Genomic DNA, 23,291 nt, shown 5'->3' with positions numbered 1-23,291 from the left:
TATGTCATGTCTTTAGAAGCTTCTGATAGGCTAATTGACATCATTTGAGTCAATTGGAGGCTTACCTGTGGATGTATTTCAAGGCCTACCTTCAAACTCAGTGCCTCTTTACTTGACATCATGGGAAAATCAAAAGAAATCAGGCAAGACCTCAGAATAAAATTGTAGACCTCCACAAGTCTGGTTCATCCTTGGGAGCAATTTCCAAATGCCCGAAGGTACCACGTTCATCTGTACAAACAATAGTACGCAAGTATAAACACCATGGGACCACGCAGCCGTTATACCGCTCAGGAAGGAGATGCATTCTGTTTCCTAGAGATGAACGTACTTTGGTGTGAAAAGTGCAAATCAATCCCAGAACAATGGCAAAGGACCTTGTGAAGATGCTGGAGGAAACAGGTACAAAAGTATCTATATCCACAGTATAACGAGTCCTATATCGACATAACCTGAAAGGCCGCTCAGCAAGGAAGAAGCCACTGCTCCAAAACCGCCATAGAAAAGCCAGACTACGGTTTGCAACTGCACATAGGGACAAAGATCGTACTTTTTGGAGAAATGTCCTCTGGTCTGATGAATCAAAAATAGAACTGTTTGGCCGTAATGACCATCGTTATGTTTGGAGGAAAAAGGGGGGGCTTGCAAGCTGAAGAACCCCATCCCAACCCTGAAGCATGTGGGTGGCAGCATCATATTGTGGGGGTGCTTTGCTGCAGGAGTGACTGGTGCACTTCACAAAATAGATGGCATCATTAGGGGAGATAATTATGTGGATATATTGAGGCAACATCTCAAGATATCAGTCAGGAAGTTAAAGCTTGGTCGCAAATGGGTCTTCCAAATGGACAATGACCCCAAGCATACTTCCAAAGTTGTGACAAAATGGCTTAATGACAACAAAGTCAAGGTATTGGAGTGGCCATCACAAAGCCCTGACCCCAGTCCCATAGAAAATGTGTGGGCAGAACTGAAAAAGCTTGTGCGAGCAAGGAGGCCTACAAACCTGACTCAGTTACACCAGCTCTGCCAGGAGGATTGGGCCAAAATTCACCCAACTTATTGTGGGAAGGCTACCCGAAATGTTTGACCCAAGTAAACAATTTAAAGGCAATGCTACCATATACTAATTGAGTGTGTGTAAACTTCTGACCCACTGGGAATGTGATCAAAGAAATAAAAGCTTAAATAAATCATTCTCTCTGTTATTGGTTGGACATTTCACATTCTTAAAATAAAGTGCTGATCCTAACTGACCTAAGACAGGTCATTTTTACGAGGATTAAATGTCAGGAATTGTGAAAAACTGAGTTTAAATGTATTTGGCTAAGGTGTATGCAAACTTCTGACTTCAACTGTAAGTAAATATACTAATTCCCTTAAAATACTGTAGGTACTGTGGTGCTTGAAGTGGAATGAAAATGGTGCCTGCTCATTTTAATCTTACAGTAGTGGTGCTCATATTTTATATTTGATAAGAGGTGCCGGTAATCTGTACCAGTTTGAACTGGCTCAATTCAAGCACTGCACTGTAATAATTGTATATTCCTCTATCCCTTATATGGCACCTCTTTCCTTTCATCTTCCACCATTTATGATGGTAAAAGAGTCAAAATAGCCGCGGGCCATCCACTAGGTTGCGCTGTCTGCTGTTTGTTCTGATAAGTGACTCAGACATAGAATGTGTAGTAATTTAAGCACGACGGACGACCCTTCATCATTTTGTACTCTTGTGTTCACTTCCATCAAATGAGAAATACAGCACCCCGAGGAGTGTTATTAAGTGTAATTAGTCACCCATCTCTCCAGACTGGCGTTATATGGGGCAGCTCATCCTAGAATGACCTCACGTCAGAACGGGAGGGAGAGAGCCTCATAGTCTGGTGGAATATTCCCTTAGTCTGGTCCCTGATCTGTATGTGATTAAGCCAATAGCATAATAACCATATTTAGAGGACCACAAACAGATCTGGGTACAGTCCTTAGCAAAGTTGATTCTTCCAGCCATTTCAGCTGCCCATTTTAAAACATAGAAAGCCATAACAAATACCTTAGTATAAAGGTGTTTTCATGCTTATAACAAGTCTTAAGCCTATAACATGGCTGTAAGAATATCAAATTCAATCAAATTTCTAAAATCCCAAATAGCTAGCAGTGCAGAGGCAAAAGCACAGTGGCCAGGAAAAACTCCCTAGAAGTAGCCTAAGAAAACACCTAGAAAGGAACCAGGTTCAGTGTTACAAATATATTTTTTATCGCTCCAGATCCGTAGTGGCGAGAACGCAGCTAACCTGGCCAATGAGCTGGCCAAGCACACCAAAGGACCCATCTTTGCCGGCGACGTGAGTTCGTCAGTCCGACTGATGGAACAGCTGGTCGACATCCTGGATGCTCAGCTTCAGGAGCTGAGACCCAGCGAGAAAGACTCTGCGGGCCGCAGTTTTAACAAGGTAACTGATTTTCCACCCTTTCAAAATGGCTGCCACTTGAAATCTTCATTCCCCTATCATGTACTGTGCTTTATGGAGATAAATAGCACTGCCATTTCTCCCCACCGGCAATCTCTCTGGATCTGAGTCACTGCTAGACGTTTTGTGATGCTCTTTTGAGCCGTCTCCCGCTTCAAGTTAGGAGAAATGTGATTCCTTGTAGTCAGTGAAATTAGTGGTTATATTTTTCTTAATATTCCTCATATTATGTCTATTCCTCTCTCCCTTTCTTTCAAAGTCAGACAAATGTAATCAAGCAAACAAAGAAACAGCAAACCAATTAGGGTATTAAATTATATGTACTGAAATGCAATAAGATAATGTTATTCCCTGACATATTTGTACACCTGAAGTAATTGCTGTAATTGCCTCAACCAAGGCTTGTTCTGTGAAGTCTCCGGTGTATTTGAGAGAACTACATCATGCCACAAATGGAAGTGAGGGCTCTTTTGTTCTGGAACCTGCAGGTAGCGTAGCCTAAAGCATGACGAAGGAGAAAGCCAGCTGATCAGTCAGAAGAGAATCGAAGCCTTGAACACTTGTTCTCAAGCTTCTACATTTTGCTAATTGTGTGTTTCTTTGTTTTATCTTTTTTCTACCTAATGAAAAAGCTTCAAAAACGAGAAAGGACATGCAGGGCATACATGAAGGTATCTGATCTATGCTAATGTACCACACTCTGCTTCTCCGCACCTCCCTCCTCCCCTCCACTCCCCTGCTCAGCAGCATGTACCCTCTGTATTGTCATGTAGCCTCTCCCCCCTTTTTCTGTGCTTCCTGCATTTTGGAGTAATTGCTTCCACACAGCCATAATTGTGCCAAAGGTGCACGCTAAGTGGCAGAGAGATCATTGGCAGTTACTAATGTAACTTATTTTCTCCCTTATATTTACAGGAGGATTTTGTTTTGTTTTGTTTTCACGTATCTTTGTCTTCCATTGAATGTTCCTTTCTCTTTTTGCTTTAAGAATGTACATGCCTAAATATGTAACACAGTGATTCACAAACTGCATTTCATGGCTAAAATATGGGCAATTTCCTATATAAAGTTAGCCTGTTTGTCTTTTAAGGCACACATTCCTTTTTACTGTCACCTCCAATTCTGCGAGTCTCCTCAATAGAAAAGCCCATTACAGTGCTACAGTGCTAAGGATAGCTGTACTTAAGACTCAAACCTTTGTCTTCTTCGGCCACACTCTGACCTTTAGCATGTTAATTCATGACAGTTCATTCATCAGGGCACAGATTTTCATTTGTGTCATAAATTAGAGGCACAAATCTGTGCTTTCCGTTGGACTAATAAGGCTGGTGGGGGCAAACCAATTTGTATCCTTCTCCATTTAATAGTTCCAGTGGCCTGCCGCTCTAAGTATTTTGGCCATATCCCTTCTCTGGCCATTAGGGACTTCTCAACATCCTTCTCCACCTGTCTCCAAAGTCAAGCTCTCTGACATCCAGATCGATCCTCAGGGACGGTGTTAAAATGGATCAGGTTAATTAGTCCTTAGATGGCCATACTTGTTTAAAAAAAGAATGTTAGCTAATAGCTACTATCCTTTCTCCCCAAATGTCTCATTATCGTCATCTCGTTCATATTATTATTTAGCATTTTTCCAGCGCATTGCATGTTTCTGTGTTTCTGTGGCACATGCGTCTATTTTTGTTAGTGAGAGTGGATGGGGAAGATTTGAAATATGTATGTGACTAGATGACAGTGTGTGTGAGTGGGATGCTGTGTTGGGTTCCTTAGAAAGCGCTGAGTCGGCAGTGTTTGACATACAATATAGTTGATGGGAAATCACATTAGCCATCCGTGCTAGCTAGAGGAACCGGGCCCCCATTGATTACCTGATTAGTCTGATTGATTTGATAATTTTTTTAGGAGATCCCACTAGCGTCTGCATGTACTTTATCTACTGCCTGTCGAGTACTAGCGACTGGCTAAACAGCTTGGATTTAATATTTCAAAATGCATAATGTTTTGGTTTTCTCAATGATTTGAGCTGTTTAATAGTGGTAAATGTTTATTATACAATACATTATAAAGATTAGCTGATAAAAAAATAAAATAATAATTGTCCCAGAAACATTGAAACACCCCTCAGTTTAAAATATATTCAATTATCTGCTTGAATGCACAGCAAATCACAAGAATTTACACCACATCGATTCCAGAGAAGTTACTTGTGTGGAGCATTTGTTTAGCACTTACTCTAAACCAAAAACATTTTTTTTATGATCGTCCATAATATGTCAATGGGATTGCTTCGCCATGCATTATCAAAACTATTCATATAACTCCCCTCTTTGTTTTTGCTCATGAAAATGACTGTAGTCGAATGTGTTGAAAACGGTCTTGTTTTCAGAATTGCTTACACATCTCTTTTTCTGATGGACACAGGCCATTGTAGACACAGTTGACAACCTTCTGAGACCAGAGGCTCTGAAGTCCTGGCATGATATGAACAGCACGGAACAGACACATGCTGCTACTATGTTACTGGATACCCTAGAGGAAGGCGCGTTCGTCCTTGCCGACAACCTAATGGAGCCAGCTATTGTGAAAGTACCCGCTGATAATATCAGTAAGTAATTGAATTCCCGGTAAACAAATAATAAAGCACGGCCAGCGATTTGAACGCAATCAGTCGTTTTTTATGCTGTATGCATATTTCAACTACTCATGTCAAGAAAGAAAATGAGTCTGTTCTATGAGTTTAGTCACAATGTACATTTAAAACAAAGTGATGAATTTAAGACAATTTCCAGGTTATTAGATTGGGAGGACTTGGTTTATAAATGCGTAGGTCTGCGCCATGTAATTCTATACATTAATGTGAACATTACGCTACTGCGGAGACCTAGTAAAAACAGTGTTTAGACCCTCTCTCCTCCTTTAATCTCAAAGCTCTCGGGACATGAGAGGGAATGAATATAAAATGTTCCACTGTGCATTGCAACTACATTTCTTTCTTTTTTTATTCAAATGCTGCAGTTTTATCTTGCACGTCCAGTCTTTCACTGGATTTCACAAGTGTACTGTATCCCACAAAGGGACTCAACAGGAGCTAAAGGATCACCTTGGTTCTGACATTTTAACTCAGCAGCAACATTGTTGTTGCATAGAATCACTTGAACAATGTCTTCAGTGGCTGTAGTACCTAACACCCCTGCACTCTTGCTTCGCCTTAGGAATGTAAGCAACCACGTCCTTGGCATCAACATTTTATTTTTTATTTTTTATTGCCCTCGTCTTACTCAAAACACACTGTAACGTCTGGTATCTCTCTCTCTCGATCTCTCTGTTTTCTTGTCTCTTTTTTCCCCCTTCATCACCAAAACCCCAGTCCTGGATGTGTATGTGCTCAGCACGGACGGCCAGGTTCAGGATTTCAAATTTCCACAGGCCAGCAAGGGTGGTGTTTCTATCCAGCTGTCCTCCAATACTGTCAAGCTCAACAGTCGGAATGGTAAACCCCATACACTTCCCTCTAAGAAATCTCACTTAATTCACAGGCAGAGCTGCATGTGGGTGTTTATCCCGAGTGTGAGTGTTAGCTCAGACTTTTTGTTCCATTCCAGTGTCTATGAAAAGGTGAAGAGTCTGTCGAACCGGTCTGTCAATGCAGCTTGTCAAAACTGACAATTCACAGTGATTACTCAGTGGGACTGTTAGATAGGAGCGACCACTAAGGATTTGAACCCTAAAACCCAGCACCATGATATTTTCTGAAGATAACTGACAAGGCCCACTTATGTTCCCTCATGGTCTAATCCGTTTTTTATTCTCAGCCCTTAGTTTTTTTTTAACACTACAGTTACTGCTGCTTTTATTTGAAAGGAACATGTTTTCCTAGCCGCTTACCTATTCTGTTTTTCCTTTCTTCAGGTGTTGCTAAGCTGGTGTTTGTTATGTACAAAAACCTTGGGCAGTTTCTCAGCACGGACAACGCCACGATCAAAATGTCCAACGATGCTTATGGGCGGAATGTGTCGGTGGCCGTAAATTCAGACATCATCGCCGCCTCCATCAACAAAGAGTCCAGTCGTGTGTTCATCACGGACCCTGTGATTTTCACCCTGGAACACATTGACGTAAGTCTTCCCAAGCTAAATTAATGGAGAGGTCATAAAACCACTGGGAAAGAGAAGAGCCTGGCAGACAGAAATCCTTCCATTTTAATTATAAATGCCTGGCTAGGTAAAATGTATGCAAAATGTAAAAGTACAAAGTATGCACACATACTCGCTTTGGATAAAAGCGTAGTCTAAATGGCATATACAGGTAACTGCCAAAATAAAGGAAACACTAGAGTAAATGAGGAATACAAAGTATATTGAAAGAAGGTGCTTCCACACAGTTGTGGTTCCTGAATTAATTAAGCAATTAAAACATCCCATCATGCTTAGGGTCATGTATAAAAATACCCAGTTGGCCATTATTGTAGCTACATGGCTAGAATAAGAGATATCAGTTACTTTGAAAGAGGGGTCTCAAAGGAGCATGGGCTCCCGAGTGGCGCAGCGGTCTATGGCACTGCATCTCAGTGCAAGAGGCATCACTACAGACCCTGGTTCGAATCCAGGCTGTCTCACATCCAGCCGTGATTGGGAGTCCCATAGGGCGGCGCACAATTGGTCCGGGTTTGGCTGGGGTAGGCCGTCTTTGTAAATAATAATTTGTTCTTAACTGACTTGCCTAGTTAAATATAAAAAATAGGGGGTTTAAAGCAGTGGTTTCCAAACTCTTTTACCCAGGGCCACCTTATTTACATTTAATTTGTTTAGATCATTGTTTATTGAGATAGCCTATATTAAATACACCATCATTTTGTTTAATTTGAGGGACCTAGGAAATGTTGTTTCGAAGCTCATTTAATGCATTTCTACGTAGTCTAACACGACTCATTACTATTTTAATGATGATAATAATAATAATGAATAAGGAAAATAAAGTCTAGACCCGATTTCCCAAAATGTTATTCCGCTACCAAATATGATTTATGATAATTTACATGAACCTTCAATTCAATTTAACATATTCTGTTTTACAGAAAGTGAATAGATCAATTGATAGCAACAGAATCACACATTGTATAAGATTACTTCCCAAGCAATGTCCAATTTCTTTGAGTCCTCAACTTTAGAAGGTCGTAGGTCAGCTTCTGAATGTCATAGAGTAAAGATCTTCCCATGTGTATCAGAGTCGCGTCTTCCTCTGGCATTTTACCGCTTGTTTCTAGCCTAAAGCATCACAGATTTATGTGTTGTTTTAGATCGCTATAGACAATCGCGATCCCATTGGTATATGTGTGTGTGACTGAGACAAGTAGGTCTTCAATTGGATTGAGATCTGGTGACTGAGACAGACTGATACACACACAGTTTAAAGGATGTGTGTGTGTGTCTCAGTCTCCAGATCTCAACCCAAAATAACACTTTTCGGAGATTCTGGAGCGGCGCCTCAGACACCATTTCCACTACCACCAACTAAACACCAAGTGATGGAATTAGTCGTGGAAGAATTGTGTCGCATTTCTCCAATAGAGTTCCAGACACTTGTAGGATCTATCCCAAGGTGCATTGAAGCGGTTCATGCGGCTTGTGGTGGCCAAACGTCCTATTAAGATACTTTATATTCCTTTATTTTGTCAGTTACCTGTATATAAATATACAGACTGAATTCAAAATTGACTAAATAAGAGTGTTGAGCTCAGGTGCATCCAATGGCCTTTGATCATCCTTGAGAACTTCATTGGAGTCCACCCGTGGCCAATTCAATTGTTTGTACATGATTTAGAAAGAAACACACCTGTCTATATGAGGTCCCACAGTTGACATTGCATGTCAGAGCAGAAACTATACCATGAAGTCCAAGGAACTGTCTATCGATCTTTGAAATAGAATTGTGATGAGGAATATACAGTTGAAGTCGGAAGTTTACGTACACTTAAGTTGGAGTCATTAAAACTCGTTTTTCAACCACTCCACAAATTTCTTGTTAACAAACTATAGTTTTGGCAAGTCGGTTAGGACATCTACTTTGTGCATGACACAAGTATTTTTTCCAACAATTGTTTACAGAACGATTATTTCACTTATAATTCAATGTATGACAATCCCAGTGGGTCAGAAGCTTACATACACTAAGTTGACTGTGCCTTTAAACAGCTTGGAGAATTTCAGAAAAGGATGTCATGGCTTTAGAAGCTTCTGATAGGCTAATTGACATCATTTGAGTCAATTGGAGGTGAGTTAGCTACCTTCAAATCAGTGCCTCTTGCTAAAGTTCCATGCCTGAAGGTACCACGTTCATCTGTACAAACAATAGTACGCAAGTATAAATGGGACCACACAGCCGTCATACCGCTCAGGAAGGAGATGTGTTCTGTCTCCTAGAGATGAAAGTACTTTGGTGCGAAAAGTGCAAATCAATTCTAGAACAACAGCAAAGGACCTTGTGAAAATTCTGGAGGCAACAGGTACAAAAGTAACTATATCCACAGTAAAACGAGTCCTATATCGACATAACCTGAAAGGCCGCTCGGCAAGGAAGAGGCCACTGCTCTAAAACCACCATAAAAAAGCCAGACTACGGTTTACAACTGCACATGGGGACAAAGATTGTACTTTTTGTAGAAATGTCCTCTGGTGTGATGAAACAAAAATATAACTGTTTGGTGTAATGACCATCGTTATGTTTGGAGGAAAAAGGGGGATGCTTGCAAGCCGAAGAACGCCATCCCAACTGTGACGCATGGGGGTGGCAGCATCATGTAGTGGGGGTGACCCCAAGCATACTTCCAAAGTTTTGGCAAAATGGCTTAAGGACAACAAAGTCAAGGTATTGGAGTGGCCATCACAAAGCCCTGACCTCAATCCTATAGAAAATGTGTGGGCAGAACTGAAAAAAGTGTTTGCGAGCAAGGAGGCCTACAAACCTGACTCAGTTACAGCAGCTCTGTCAGGAGGAATGGGCCAAAATTCACCCAACTTATTGTGGGAAGCTTGTGGAAGGCTACCTGAAAGGTTTGACCGAAGTTAAACAATTTAAAGGCAATGCTACCAAATAATAATTGAGTGTATGTAAGCTTCTGACCCTTTGGGAATGTGATGAAAGAAGTAAAAGCTGAAATAAATCATTCTCTCTACTATTATTCTGACATTTCACATTCTTAAAATAAAGTGGTGATCCTAACTGACCTAAGACATGGAATTTTTACAAGGACTAAATGTCAGGAATTGTGAAAAACTGAGTTTAAATGTATTTGGCTAAGGTGTATGTAAACTTCCAACTTCAACTGTATCTGGGGAAGGGTATAAAAAAGTTTCTCGAGTGTTCAAAGTTTCAAAGAGCACAGTGGTCTCCATCATTGGGAAATCAAAAAAATATGGAACTTACCAGACTCTGCCTAGAGCTGGCCGTCCGCCCAAACTGATCAACCGTGCAAGAAAGACCTTGGTCAGCGTGGTGATCAAGAACCCAATGACCACTCTGACAGAACTACAGAGTTTCTTTGGCTGAGGTGGGAGAACTTGCCAGAAGGACAACAGTCTCTACAACTCTTCACCAATCTGGGCTTTATGGGAGAGTGACCAGATGGAAGCCACTCCTGAGAAAAAGGTACACAACAGCATGCCTGGAGTTTGCAAAATGGCATGTTGAAGATAATGAAAAATTCTGTGGTCTGAAAATGTAATGGCTTCAGAACAAAAATGTAAAAGTCCTTTAGTGGCCCAGCTAAAGCCCAGACTTGAATCCCATTGAAAATATATGGAAAGACTTCACTACCGCTCCCATCTAACTCAACAGAACTTGAGAAAATCTGCAAGGAAGAATGGGAGAAAATCCCCAATTCCAGATGTGCAAAACTGATACAGACACCCCAAAGATGACTCAAAGCTGTAATCGCCACCAAAAGTGCTTCTACAAAGTATTGACTCTGTGGTGTGATTACTTATGTAAATGAGTAATGAATTTCATTTTCAATACATTTGCAAAATGTTCTAAAAACCTGTTTTCACTTTGTCATTATGGGGTATTGTGTGTAGATGGGTGAGAAAAATTATAATTTTGAATCCATGCTGTAACACAACAACATTTGGAATAAGTCAAGTGGTATGAATAGTTTTTGAAGGCACTGTCTATATCAACATTAGGATATAAATTATTCCCATTTTATTTTATGGAGGAACAAATGAACTCATAGATTAGACATACAATGTAGGACGAAATTACTGGAGCATCAATTATCCTTTGTCTTTTAAAGTTGTCAAGATGGACTCACAGAGGGCTACGCATGAGTCTGTTCTTTATCAAGGAAATTGTTCATTTCCAAAGACAAGCTGGCCTACCAATTGTATAAAGAAAAAATAATAACACTAGGAATAAACAGGCAGGCAGCGTTTCTCAACCAGTCAAAATCATGAATCAGCTGGGATTGAAAAAGTGTAAACCGAAACAAAGTGCAGCTAGTTTGCAGTCTTTCCAGCTTCAGTTTGAAGTGATTGTTTTAGCTGTGTTGTTGGCTAACTTGTCTGAACAACAGTGTCCTGATGAGTGAGCACATTTTCTATGCCATTGTTATTGATTTATCCAAATAAATGTACTAGAAAACAGCTTAAACAAATGCAAATGCGGCTACTTTGCTGTTATTTTGGCTGATCTTTTTGTAAGTTAGCCGTAGTTGGCTAGCTAGCAAGCAAGGGAAAATAACGTTTTATAACAAAAGACTGGGTCGCATCCATAGACACTGAATTAAAAGACTGAACGACTGGGTCATGTCCATTGATATAGAACAAAAAGACTGAACGACTGGGTCGCGTCTCTAGCAACCGAACCAATAGAACGAACGACCAGCCGGCTTGAGTAGCAACTCTAGATTTGTGTCGGGACAATATCTTCTGGAAAGATGAAATAGTATGAATAAATACCCCATAATGGCAAAGCAAAAACAGGTTTTTAGACATTTTAGCAAACATATTAAAAATGACAACCAGAAATACCTTATTTACATAAGCAAAGAGGCACTGAGTTTGAAGGTAGGCCTTGAAATACGTCCACAGGTACTAAGTGTATGTAAACTTCCAACTTCAACTGTAAGTATTCAGACTTCACTGACTTGCCTAGTTAAATAAAGGTGATATAAAAAAAAGCTTAAAAAAATTGTATTCAATTGAAGAAGTTTGGAACCTCCAAGACTCCCTAGAGCTGGCTGCCAAACTGAGCAATTGGGGGAGAAGGGCCTTGGTCAGGAACGTGTCCAAGAACCTAAGCTCCAGAGTTTCTCTGTGGAGATGGGAAAACCTTCCAGAAGAACAACCACCACTGCAGCACTCCACCAATCAGGCCTGTGGCCAGATGGAAGCCACTCCTCAGTAAAAGGCACATGACAGTCCGCCAAAAGGCACCTAGTCTTAACAACTAGGTCGCGTCTCTGGCAACCAAACTGATAGAACAACCAGCCGGCTTGGGTAGCAACACTGGATTTGTGTCAGGATTTCATCTCGGGCCTAACAACACCCCTGACAATATATCCTCCAAACACTGGCTTCTCGGGCCTTATCACTTAAATATTCACACGGTACAATTACCGAGTTGATGTTTATTTTTTTAACTAGGCAAGTCAGTTCAGAACAAATTCTTATTTACAATGACAGCCTAGGAACAGTGGGTTAACTGCCTTGTTAAGGGGCAGAACAACAGATTTGTACCTTGTCAGCTCAGGGATTCGATCTAGCAACCTTTCGATTACTGGCCCAACGCTCTAACCACTAGGATACCTGCCGCCCCACTAGGCTACCTGCCGCTGGCGTACGAGGTAATTGAGGTAGATATGTACATATAGCAGCATATGTGATGAGTTAAAATAGTTAGTACAGGGGGAGGGTCAATGCAGATAGACCGTGTAGCTATTTGGTTAACTATTTAGTGGTGTTATGGCTTGGGGGTAGAAGCTGTTCAGGGTCCTGTTGGTATTGCTTTGGTAAATTTAGTAAGTAGGCAACCAAATTAGATATTATTTTATTAAATAAATTAAGAAAATGCATTATGCACCTCCCCTTTATCAGTTCAGTATCTTTATGCGAGTGGAAAAAAGTTAATAGGTTCTGTACAAATTATGATTTGGACAGTCAGTTATTTCAACACTTAATCTTATCACCAGATGGACCACTACTTCAACTCCAATTGCTCCTTTTGGAATTATTCGGAGAGGAGCATGATGGGATACTGGTCCACCCAGGGCTGCAAGCTCCTGGGCTCCAATAAGACCCACACCACCTGCTCCTGCAGTCATCTCACCAACTTTGCAGTTCTCATGGCACATCAGGAAATCTCGGTAAGCAGCTCCTGTTTTGGTATATTGATTAATTAATTTATCCTTGGGTAAAACAATTTGTAGAGTTAAAACCAATTTAAAAGTACAAAGAAATCACAGAGGATAACACATGAAATAGTTTAATACACTTATTTCTAATGTACATTTCGGTAGATTTGCAGTATCATCTAGCATCTTTTTTTCCTCTATTCATTAGATTAATTCCTTTTCCTAAAGCCCATTCATTTCAATGATTTTATTGTACCACAAAGTGTATTTCATGAGGGTCTGTAGGCCTAATACTCCATGTTTAAAACTCCATGTTTTCCAGGTGTATGCAGGTTGTAGGAATTAAAAAAGCCTCTGTAGGAGTTAAAATGATGCGCCCTAACTACAGCGCCTTGCTTTAAATTCCACCCAGTCAGTTGTCCTCTATCAGACGCTAATTGTACTCATCTGAAGGGCTCAGCCCATGATTGATGGCTGCTGAGCATTTATTTCCTCATGTCTCCCATGAAATAGAAAAGTAATTTTCCCGTGGCACTTGCCGAAATGAAGTATGGAAGCATTGGCCGTCCTCTATTTTTTTATTGACAAAAACAGGCATATTAATTTGCCCCATCCGTTATCCCCGCAGGGCCAAGTTGGAGTGCACGAATTACTCTTGACTGTCATCACCCGGGTGGGCATCGTTGTCTCACTGGTGTGCTTGGCCATCAGCGTTTTCACCTTCTGCTTCTTCCGGGGCCTGCAGAGCGATCGCAACACCATCCACAAGAACTTGTGCATCAATCTCTTCATTGCCGAGTTAATATTCCTAATCGGTATTGATATGACCGAACCCAAGGTAAGCAGCACAGATGTACCAATTTTTTGTGAATATATTATTTTATGTATATTTTTCTATTGCACCCCAAACTAAAAACCCTTCAATGTGAAAGTCATGAGACTTTCAAACATAGTTGTGTTTAACCTTCAGTACTTGTCCTCTGCATGGCATGGGTCAGACAGACAGCATCATTAATATGGATTACAGAAGAGGGATGTCATGCAGTACTTTCCACTTTTTTCTTCGTCACTGAAAGCTATCGTTTAGAACGTTCTGAAACACTCAATACAGCCTCTGCACCCTTTTTAGTTCTTCAATTTCCTCTGTATTCTCTTTTAGTTCTTCTTCTCTCCATGGCCTTTGTGTAGTCATAGTACCTTCCACCTCCACACAGTCAGTATTCACTGTAAAACCAAGGCTCAATGAAAGGACAAAACCAGAAGTAATTCAAATAGGTTGACCATGGAGGCTGCAGCACTTAGCCTTTCAAGACAACTGTCATTTAAGCAGCCAGCTGCAAGGTCGAACTTGAGCAAACCTGTTCGGAGCATAGTGTGTTTGAATATTTTTTTGTCTTTCAAAGGGAAGTGTGATAACTTTTACTTCTGTTCATTACTTACATTGAAATGCACATAACCACTGTATAATGACAGTTACACTCAATTGAATGACATCATTTTCATTGGGATTTGAGAAGATTAACATGGAATGTTGTTGCTCAGTTAATTCCTCATAAGTTGTTACTTTATTTGAAGTTAATATCTATAATATTTTGATCAATTGAAACTATTAATCCATCCACTATAGATTGGCTGTTCCATCGTCGCTGGGATTTTGCATTTCTTCTTCCTGGCCTCGTTTTCCTGGATGTGTTTGGAGGGCGTTCAGTTGTACCTGATGATGGTGGAAGTTTTCGAGAGTGAACATTCAAGGAGAAAGTACTACTATGTATCTGGATACCTTCTCCCAGCCATTGTGGTGGGTGTCTCTGCTGCTATCGACTACAGGAGCTACGGGACAAAGAAAGCGTACGTAAAAATGTTTCCGCTATTTTGTTCTCAAAAAAACTGTCATAGTTCATTTATTCCGTCTGTATATGCGGTATGGACGCTAAAAAGTGACTAAGAACTATCTTTGCTGTTGTTGCTTTTGTCTGCACCTGGGACCCCTTCCTGGAATGGACTGATCCATTTTTTATGTCATTTTAAAGAGCCTGACAGACTCAACACTGTGGTTTCTATGGGGGCATGGCAACATTAATGCCTTTCTGTTCAAAGACCCTCCTGCGACCTCTTGTTTTTAAATGCTCTCTTAAAGAGAGGAGTGCTGTCTGGAAAAAGGCTTTTACATAGATTAATGATAGTATTTTAGCTAAGCTTCAGGATTGAGGCTAGAGTCCTCACTTTTGTCTTGTGTAACCATGTAACTGCAATGTGGGGCTTTGTTTTTAGATGGCTTTTTTTAGGTTGCTTTTTCATTGATTATTGACAATAAACTAACTACCATGTGTTAAGAGGGGCAGGGTACGTTTTTGTCCTCATAATTCATGCCCATGCATTAATATTTGGCCTAAGGAGGCTGTTGATAGACTGGGTTTAGTTGTTGTTCCTCTTACGTGTGTGTTGTTCTTTTACGGATTCCTAATGGTTGTTTTATCTTCCATCGTAGTTGCTGGCTAAGAGTGGACAATCACTTCATATGGAGCTTTTTAGGACCTGTCACCTTCATCATCATGGTAAGTTAGTTTTCTTTTCCTGAGAGGCAGAGGGAGAGAGATAGGAAAAGAGAGAGAGAAAAATGTTCCTCAATGATTGGCCACACTGATACAGTATGTTCATAGTTACTCGCAATTGTCTGTATCAAGGACCGATGACATGTACAACAACCACAGTGTGAAAAGACTTAAGGTCGAATAGTATCTTTGAATTTTTTTGTTGTTGTTGAGAAACCCACTGTTTTCTGCTCAAATCCATTTTCTGAATGTACCTAATTAGCCTAATATAGTCCTAAATGTCTTGGAGTAACAGTTTCTCTCTGAAAGATCAAGGAGGACAAAAAATACAAAACATCTCTGTTCTTCTCATGCCCCCATGCTGTAGTATTTAGTAGTATTAGTAGTATTTATTGGGATCCAGAATTAACCACTTCCTGGGGTCCAAACAGGAAACTAAACACAACAAATAAAATACATAATATAATAGTCATAATATACTTAATACACATAATATACACTAGATAATCTCCTGCCTCTGCCTCACGCTTAAGAAACAGGAGATGGCTCCTGCCCTTTGAGCCGTTCCAGCTCGCACAAGCCAAGGATTCGTGCAAGGTCACCCACCTACATAATACAATAAATAATACAGTGCAAAATACAATACAAATATATAAAACATGTCTGTCTCTTCACAGTCCCCATGGTGCGGTAAGGTGCTCTTTTATCTGGTTTTTGAATGTGGTTTTATTGCTAGCATATGTTTCCTTGGGTGGCAGAGAGTTCGATGTAGTCATGGCTCTATGTAATACTGTGCATTTCCCTAGCCTGTGTTCTGGACCTGGGGACTGTGAAGAGACCTCTGAATGCATGTCTTGTGTTGTACTGATAAGGGAAAGGGGGATACCTAGTCAGTTGTACAACTGAATGCCTTCAACTGAAATATGTCTTCCTCATTTAACCCAACCCCTCTTAATCAGAGAGGTGGGGACGTCTTCGGCGCTCGGGGAACTGTGGGTTAACTGCCTTGCTCAGGGGCAGAAAGACAGATTTTTACCTTGTCAGCTCGGGGATTCGATCCAACAAAAGTGGCCGAACTGTGTGCTAACTGCTTGAACAAACAGTTCAGTACCTTGCACAAAGACCAATAGTGATGCAGTCAATCTCTCCTCAACTTTGAGCCAAGAGAGATAGACATGCATGTTCCTGACATTCACCCTCTGTGTACATCTAACTGCAATATGTGCTGCTCTGTTCTGGATCAACTGCAATTTACCTGTCCCTCTTTGCCGCACATGACTACACAACTGGGCAATAGTCCAGGTGTGACAAAACTAGAGCCTGTAGGACCTGTCTGGTTGACTGAGATGTCAAGAAAGCAGAGCAATGCCTTATCATGGACAGACCTCTTCCCGTTTTAGCAACCTTTGTCTATATGTTTTGACCATGAGTCTGTAAGTCCTTACAAAAAAAACATCACTGACCAGGTGAATCCAGATGAAAGCTATGATTCCTTATTGATATCCCTTTTTAAATCCACTTCAATCAGTGTAGATGAATGGGAGGAGACAGGTTAAAGAAGGATTTTTAAGCTTTGAGACATGGATTGTGTATGTGTGCCATTCAGAGGGTGAATGGGCAAGACAAAATATTAAAGTGCCTCTGAACCGGGTATGGTAGTAGGTGCCAGGCGCACCGGTTTGAGTGTGTCAAGAACTGCAATGCTGCTGGGTTTTTCACACTCAACAGTTTCCTGTGTGTGTCAAGAATGTTCCACCATCCAAAGGACATCCAGCCAACTTGACATAACTGTGGGAAGTATTGGAGTCACCATTGGCCAGCATCCCTGTGGAAGGATTTTGACACCTTGTATGCCCTGATGAATTGAGGCTGTTCTGAAAGCAAATGTTCCTAATGTTTTGTACATTCAGTGTATGTGCTGTTCAAGCGTTATTTACTCGTCATGACATTATTATCTCCAACTCGATCAATGGAGGTTCGGTGGCTCCCAGGGAAGAGGCCTGGGGGAGTATTATTTTCCCATTTGGAAAAAAATAAATAAGAAATAGCTGGTGGCATTCATCGGATGTCAGAGCCCTTAGAGCCCTTTTGACTGTCTATTGTTTTGGCCTCTTTCACACCAGGTGAATGGTAACAGTCTCGAAACTGTCTCCTGTGCAGAGGGAGGAAGAGCAATATTTTCTCAGCGCTGTGTTCATTATCGGGCGTAATGGATGGATTTACAGACGCGCTGACCTCCCTGAGCGAGAACACAGTGGCCAGAAGGAGGGCTTCCTCTTTGCCGCATCTTATTGCGGTGCTTTACTGCTTTATGACAACGGCCAGCGAGGTTTTGTAACACACGAACGACTTACCCGTTCAGTAGAGAAATATAATAATATTCCCTTTAAATTGCAAATTAAAGGGGGTGTGTTAAATATGTATCCCCATGTCAGCAAATGCTCTGCCAACTGCGTGAGATAGTTCTTCTCTAAATTGGACATTGTTGTTTTTTCTCTTTGGTTTCAGAATTATTTGCATGAAAAAATGTGTTGGCTGTTGAGACGATAATCCGGAATCCCAGTCCCAGTGACCTGCATGATAAAACGGTGACCCTGACAAAACTGATATATTGTTGCAGTGCTAATGTGGACAGGAATGAGGATTTGCAGTTCTAGCGGAGGGAGGTATCGTAATGCTGCTTTTTGACTTTTTGCAAAAATTGACAACAAACGGTGAAGCACAAGGGTAGGGGATCTCAAGGGAATGTGTGGGAGCAAGGTTTTCCACAACCTGTGACCCTGGTTCCTCAACAAATTGGCTTTGTCCTTGTCAAATAGATAGAAGAGAGAGCAGAGCGCGAGAGAGAGAAAGACACAGACAGACAAAAAAAGCATCCAATCTCACATTCAGTGGCTAGCTGTAGCAGCCACAGCTCCTGTCTTCGAACACCATACTCTCCCGCTGTGTAACTTTTGGTCTAACCCGAGTTGGTCAGGCTCAGTGAAAAGCACTCACAAAAATGTTGTTTTTCCTCTTCCTCCCTAGTTTTTTTTTTTTTCCCCCCCCACCTCCCTGAAAGCCGTCTTAAAGCCCAGGCTTGAAGTGAAGCTTGAAGAAGCACTCTGTTCGCCCTGTTCTCAGGCAAGAGGTTAGTTGGCCCTGTCTCCGGGCACAGAGGGTATTAGCTCCATGAAGAAGGAACATGGAAGTAATGAGTGGTGGGGGGAAACCATTAGTATGCCTGAGATGCTTTAACAGCAAGCCTTTGGATCATGACACGTCGCAAGCAGTTCCTATCATCCAGACAGCTCCATCTGCACCTTTAATATTTCATCCCCAGTTCACAAGGAGTTCAGGGTTGTAGCACACACTCGACACATACTCGCTCAGGAAAAAGCTTTCTCCTCGGTCCCAGTGTGGCAGAGATGCTTCTGCTTGGCTAGCGGTGATGATTCAGGGCAGCGAGAGAGAGGCCCAGGCATAGTAGCTTGCAGGCTGCCACTCTCACTAGGTAGACCGGGCCCTGGGGAAGGCAGAGAAAGCATGTTGGTGGGGGTAGTGAACATGTGCCATGCTAGCTAGGGTCCTTTAAAGTACTGTTGTCTCCGTCCTCTGTCTCATTGGATCCATGTCACCACTCCAGGGTGTGTGAAGGGCATTTCCAAGTGCCCGACTCATGCAAGCGAAGTGATTAAAAATGATTTGTCTGATGGCGGCATAAACAAAACGCTGCATTACTCTGAAAGTCCATGATATAAAGGAGCTGCTCCATTTATGTTTTTTTTTCTCGCCCTCGCTTGTTATGCTCTGCTTATTGTTCTGTGACTCCACTGGTTGATTAGGCGGGGGAGGGGGAGATATTGATCACCTAGCTACTCCTTTCATAGCAGAGTGCAGTAGAGCGCAAGGGGAGCGTGAATGAACAGCCAGACATGTCCAGTACATTATGGAGCTCACACAGCACCTCCATTTGTCTCATTCCTTCATATTGGTGTTTTCACCCTCTTTTTCTCTTTCATTCGCTCTTGCAGCATTCAGAAGATAACCTGAGACAATTGAAAAGCTTTGTTCATGTTCAACTAAGTAAACAATTTAAAATGAATATAGTTAAATCACCCCTCACCAGAATTTCTTAATTTCTGAAGTCAAGATGTGGAAGGTTTCTATTAGTAGAACAAACATGTTTTGTTGTTGGTTGTTTGTTTGTTTCTATAATTTATTAGCAGCCTTCCTACATTTGTCCAGGGTTCAGAGTGGTTGAAGTACTTGAATTTGGAGCTCAGAAAATCAAGTGATGGAATACCTTAAAAATCTGACATTTCCTCTATTTTGTCCTTGAAAAGTCCTTGAAATTATTGGAGATGATTTATATGCTTGGACTGCTCAATATAATTATCCACAAATTTTATTTCTGATCAGTTGTTTTGAGAGAGACGCTTTTGTTTGTTTCCCGTCATTTCAATTGACATGGGTTGCGCTTGTCTGTTAATTTGTTGCGGTAAAACCACGTGGAGTTATTGTGAGGACGACAATGTTGGCTTCAACTTGGCTTTCCATACAAAGCGTTCCATTACAAAGAGAACTCTTTTTTTGGTGGTGCTTTCTCATTTGAAAAACATGATACAAACCCCTACAACATCTCAAATGGCGAGGGTGAGCATAAAGCTACTGCTAGCCTACTCGGACAGGCTTTATCAGTGCGCTTGTGTCGCCAACACCTCTACGGTTAGGCTATACAAATCGTCACGCATGCAATCTATTTAGTCAGGCAATGTCCATATTATCCTGTCATACTTAGAATGTCATAATTTGAATGCCAATGCATAGTGCCATTAGGAAGAACTATAAAATGCGTTATTCTTAAAGTTGTAATGACACTTTTTGCATGCTTTTGTGGGAGTTTTTTTCTATACTTTTAAATATAAAATCGAGGCCCTTGAAAACTGCAATTTAGTGCTTGAAGAATTCCTTGAAAGTCCTTGAATTTGACTTGCCAATGTCTGTACGAACCCTGTTTATAACATACACTACCGTTCAAAAGTTTGAGGTCACTTGTCCTTGTTTTTGAAAGAAAAGCAATTTTTTTGTCCATTAAATAACATCAAATTGATCAAAAATACAGTGTAGACATTGTGAATGTTGTAAATGACTATTGTAACTGGAAATGGCTGGTTTGAGAAACAGACGCCTCACAAGTCCTCAACTGGCAGTTTCATTAAATTTCAGTTTCATTAAATAGTACCCGCAAAACACCAGTCTCATCCAGAGGTGACTCCGGGAGGCTGGCCTTCTAGGCAGAGTTAAGAAAAAAAGCCATATCTCAGACTCGCCAATAATAATTAAATATTAAGATGGGCAAAAGAACACAGACACTGGACAGAGGGACTCTGCCTAGATTTATTTTTAAGGGCCCAAAGATACAGCACACACTATCCCACTCCGAACTTGATATGTACCACTGGCTTTCTTGGGATTTCATGTGGTATTAAAACAAGGAAGTGAAAGTGATGGGAATCTCTCCCTCCCTGTCTGTCTGTCTATTTTCCTGTACAGGAATTGGAGAAATATACTGCATTCCATATAGCGTTTTATAGTTGCCAGACTGTAGCCGTGTTTTTTGGCTGGACTGCGATGGATTTTAATGCATGTTCATGGTCTTATTGATATAGAATGACACAACATTTGGCGCCAGTCTGCTTGTCTGAGTCTTGCAGGACGATAGATGTCTATTACATTAGGGCAGTGGATGAGAGAAGCTCAGGAAGGCACTCCTATTTTAATAGTTATGGACAAATTAACAGTTTTTTCTCCTTCACCATGCCATTAATCTCCATCAATTAACAATGCCATTACTCTGTTTTGACAGCTCAATCTCATCTTCCTGGTCATCACCATGTACAAAATGGGGAAGCACTCCACTACTCTGAAACCAGACTCCAGCAGATTGGAGAACATCAAGTAAGTAGAGATTCTGGGTAAATGCACATTTTCTAATATTCTGGGCAATAGACAGATATTTCCACAAACACAAAGACAATAGTACTGTATGGCATGGTTCATTTTTTTCTATGTACTGTAGAGGTAATGTTTTTGATAAGTCGAATTTGTGTCCTTGTCGGTAGCATTAATGTATCTATATCTGGTACACATTTAAATTGTCCGTACAGAAAATTGACCAGAGGAATTCCAATTGATCTCCAGGGAGATCATATTTTACACAGAGACTGGTGGTTTCGGGTGGGGGATTATGGCATGACCGTCGTGCAATGATGACAACATTTACTTTGTGAATGGTCTTTAGTCTTTGTTGTATTCCTCTGTGTCAGCGACCACTGGATTGTGTTGGCATGGCACACACCATTCGGAAGCTTCTGGCTCAAAGTATGCGCTGTTAGGGCTTCAGGGTGGGGTGAGTGGAAGCACTATCATGTGTTTTCCATGGAACAAAAACAGTTTGAGTCCCAGAAAAGAAGTCCCCCCTCACTTAACTCCACTCCCTCCCCATCCCTTAACGAGTCTGGTTTTCTCAGTCACCTCTGCATTTGCTAAGTGTTTTGCTTTGGGGAAAGTAAATGTTTTCCAAAGTCTTGATTGTTTATCATTGACAAAAAACAATATATTGTATATTGTGCTTGAAATCAGTGAGCAGAATACAGGGGCTCCTGAAAGACATGGGTATTTTGGTTTGTTGGTTAGAGAGTGTTATTTCCGATGCCATGGCTGGGTTGCATAGCCTAATCCTAACCAATTCACACCATGACATTATTACATCAACTCAGCTCCATCCCACTGTGTGTAGGAGCATTGATGCATTTATTTTTTGTGGTCTAATTACTACTATAAAAAAAATCAAAAACACAACCATAGGTAGTGCCAATAGACATCCAGTTCACCTCTGCAATGTTTAATGAAATGAATTAGGTGATTATGTGTTTTAAATGTGCACATTTGATCACATTCTATTTCTACATGTGTTCCATTCATGTTGCTGTTTAATCACTAGTGGATATTGTCTTTTTGGAGCGTAATGAAACTACACCGCATAAAATGTTTCCTCCAAGCAATGTTTGTTCATGTATAAGTATTACTGTATTTTCTGTTGTCTTCTTGTGGTCTTATGTTGTCTGTACCAATCCTCAAGGACCTTGGTTAGTCAACCACATAGATGGGGGATGGAAATCAGCATAGCACCAGTGTCATTGCATGTTGCATGTCAAAGAGAAAGCTAATCTGCAGCGTCTCTCGTTTCTCTTCCTGTTGCGTTTCTTCTTTTCTCTCTGTCCTATCTTCCAAACCAGTAATTATCGCGTTTGTGACGGCTACTATAATACCGATTTGCCTGGGTAAGCTTTCACCATACATTTCCCAAAAATTGTCTTTATCGCAGAGCGGACATAGTAGCATAAACACAAATTGAACGGCACGCAAGTGGTTTGAACTGACCAGTTTACACATTTTGTCATTTCATCAACAGCTAAATACACACACACTCTCGCTTCTTGTTAGCCTCTTAATTTCATTCCCTCGTAATTTTCCTAAAATCAAAGGTGAAGATCTCTGCCTCAAAATGCCAACTAACCACGCTGTGATGCGTCTGATCTAATTTGTGTTTCTCTTTCCCGCTTATCATGCTCTCTAGCTATGAAGATAATAAACCATTTATCAAGTAAGGACATTAGCCTCAGAAGTCTGAGTCTGTTCTTCAGCCTGTAGTTTATTTTCCTCACCATTCTGTCTCTCTCTCTCTCTCTCTCTCTCTCTCTCTCTCTCTCTCTTTCTCTCTGTGATCACTCCAAGGTGCTCCTCATTTTCTTTCCTTACTGTTCACATCCCCATGTCTGTCCGTCCATCCGTCCGTCTTGTCTCTATCCAGTTTGCTGTTTTGTCTTTTCACCTGTGAAGGTGTTTGAAGGCTCCATAGGACCTTCACACAACCGGCTC

The 23,291-nt window shown here is 41.0% G+C and overlaps 1 protein-coding gene across 17 annotated transcripts in view; it reads left to right on the top strand.

Annotated features, from left to right (window-relative positions):
- adgrl2a (adhesion G protein-coupled receptor L2a) overlaps nt 1-23,291 on the top strand; it is a 215,429-nt gene that overhangs the window by 174,622 nt on the left and 17,516 nt on the right. For 7 of the 17 annotated variants that reach the window (XR_006756885.1, XM_014215666.2, XM_014215651.2 and 4 more), the window contains 12 exons: nt 2,265-2,450; nt 3,101-3,139; nt 4,890-5,073; nt 5,836-5,958; nt 6,378-6,583; nt 12,655-12,828; nt 13,445-13,654; nt 14,444-14,664; nt 15,305-15,371; nt 21,217-21,308; nt 22,649-22,693; nt 22,990-23,016. Coding sequence is in view for 16 of the 17 variants with exons in the window: in XM_014215666.2 (XP_014071141.1) it covers nt 2,265-2,450; nt 3,101-3,139; nt 4,890-5,073; nt 5,836-5,958; nt 6,378-6,583; nt 12,655-12,828; nt 13,445-13,654; nt 14,444-14,664; nt 15,305-15,371; nt 21,217-21,308; nt 22,649-22,693; nt 22,990-23,016 (1,574 nt within the window). In the remaining variant the exon portion in view is untranslated. The remainder of the gene's footprint in view (nt 1-2,264; nt 2,451-3,100; nt 3,140-4,889; nt 5,074-5,835; nt 5,959-6,377; nt 6,584-12,654; nt 12,829-13,444; nt 13,655-14,443; nt 14,665-15,304; nt 15,372-21,216; nt 21,309-22,648; nt 22,694-22,989; nt 23,017-23,291) is intronic. The other 10 variants (XM_045687267.1, XM_045687269.1, XM_045687272.1 and 7 more) reach the window with 3 other exon arrangements.

This window comes from Salmo salar, chromosome ssa10, assembly GCF_905237065.1.
Source record: "Salmo salar chromosome ssa10, Ssal_v3.1, whole genome shotgun sequence".
Lineage (NCBI taxonomy): Eukaryota > Metazoa > Chordata > Actinopteri > Salmoniformes > Salmonidae > Salmo > Salmo salar.
The sequence above is the reverse complement of the archived record's forward strand: the minus strand, read 5'-3'. Positions and strand labels throughout refer to the sequence as shown.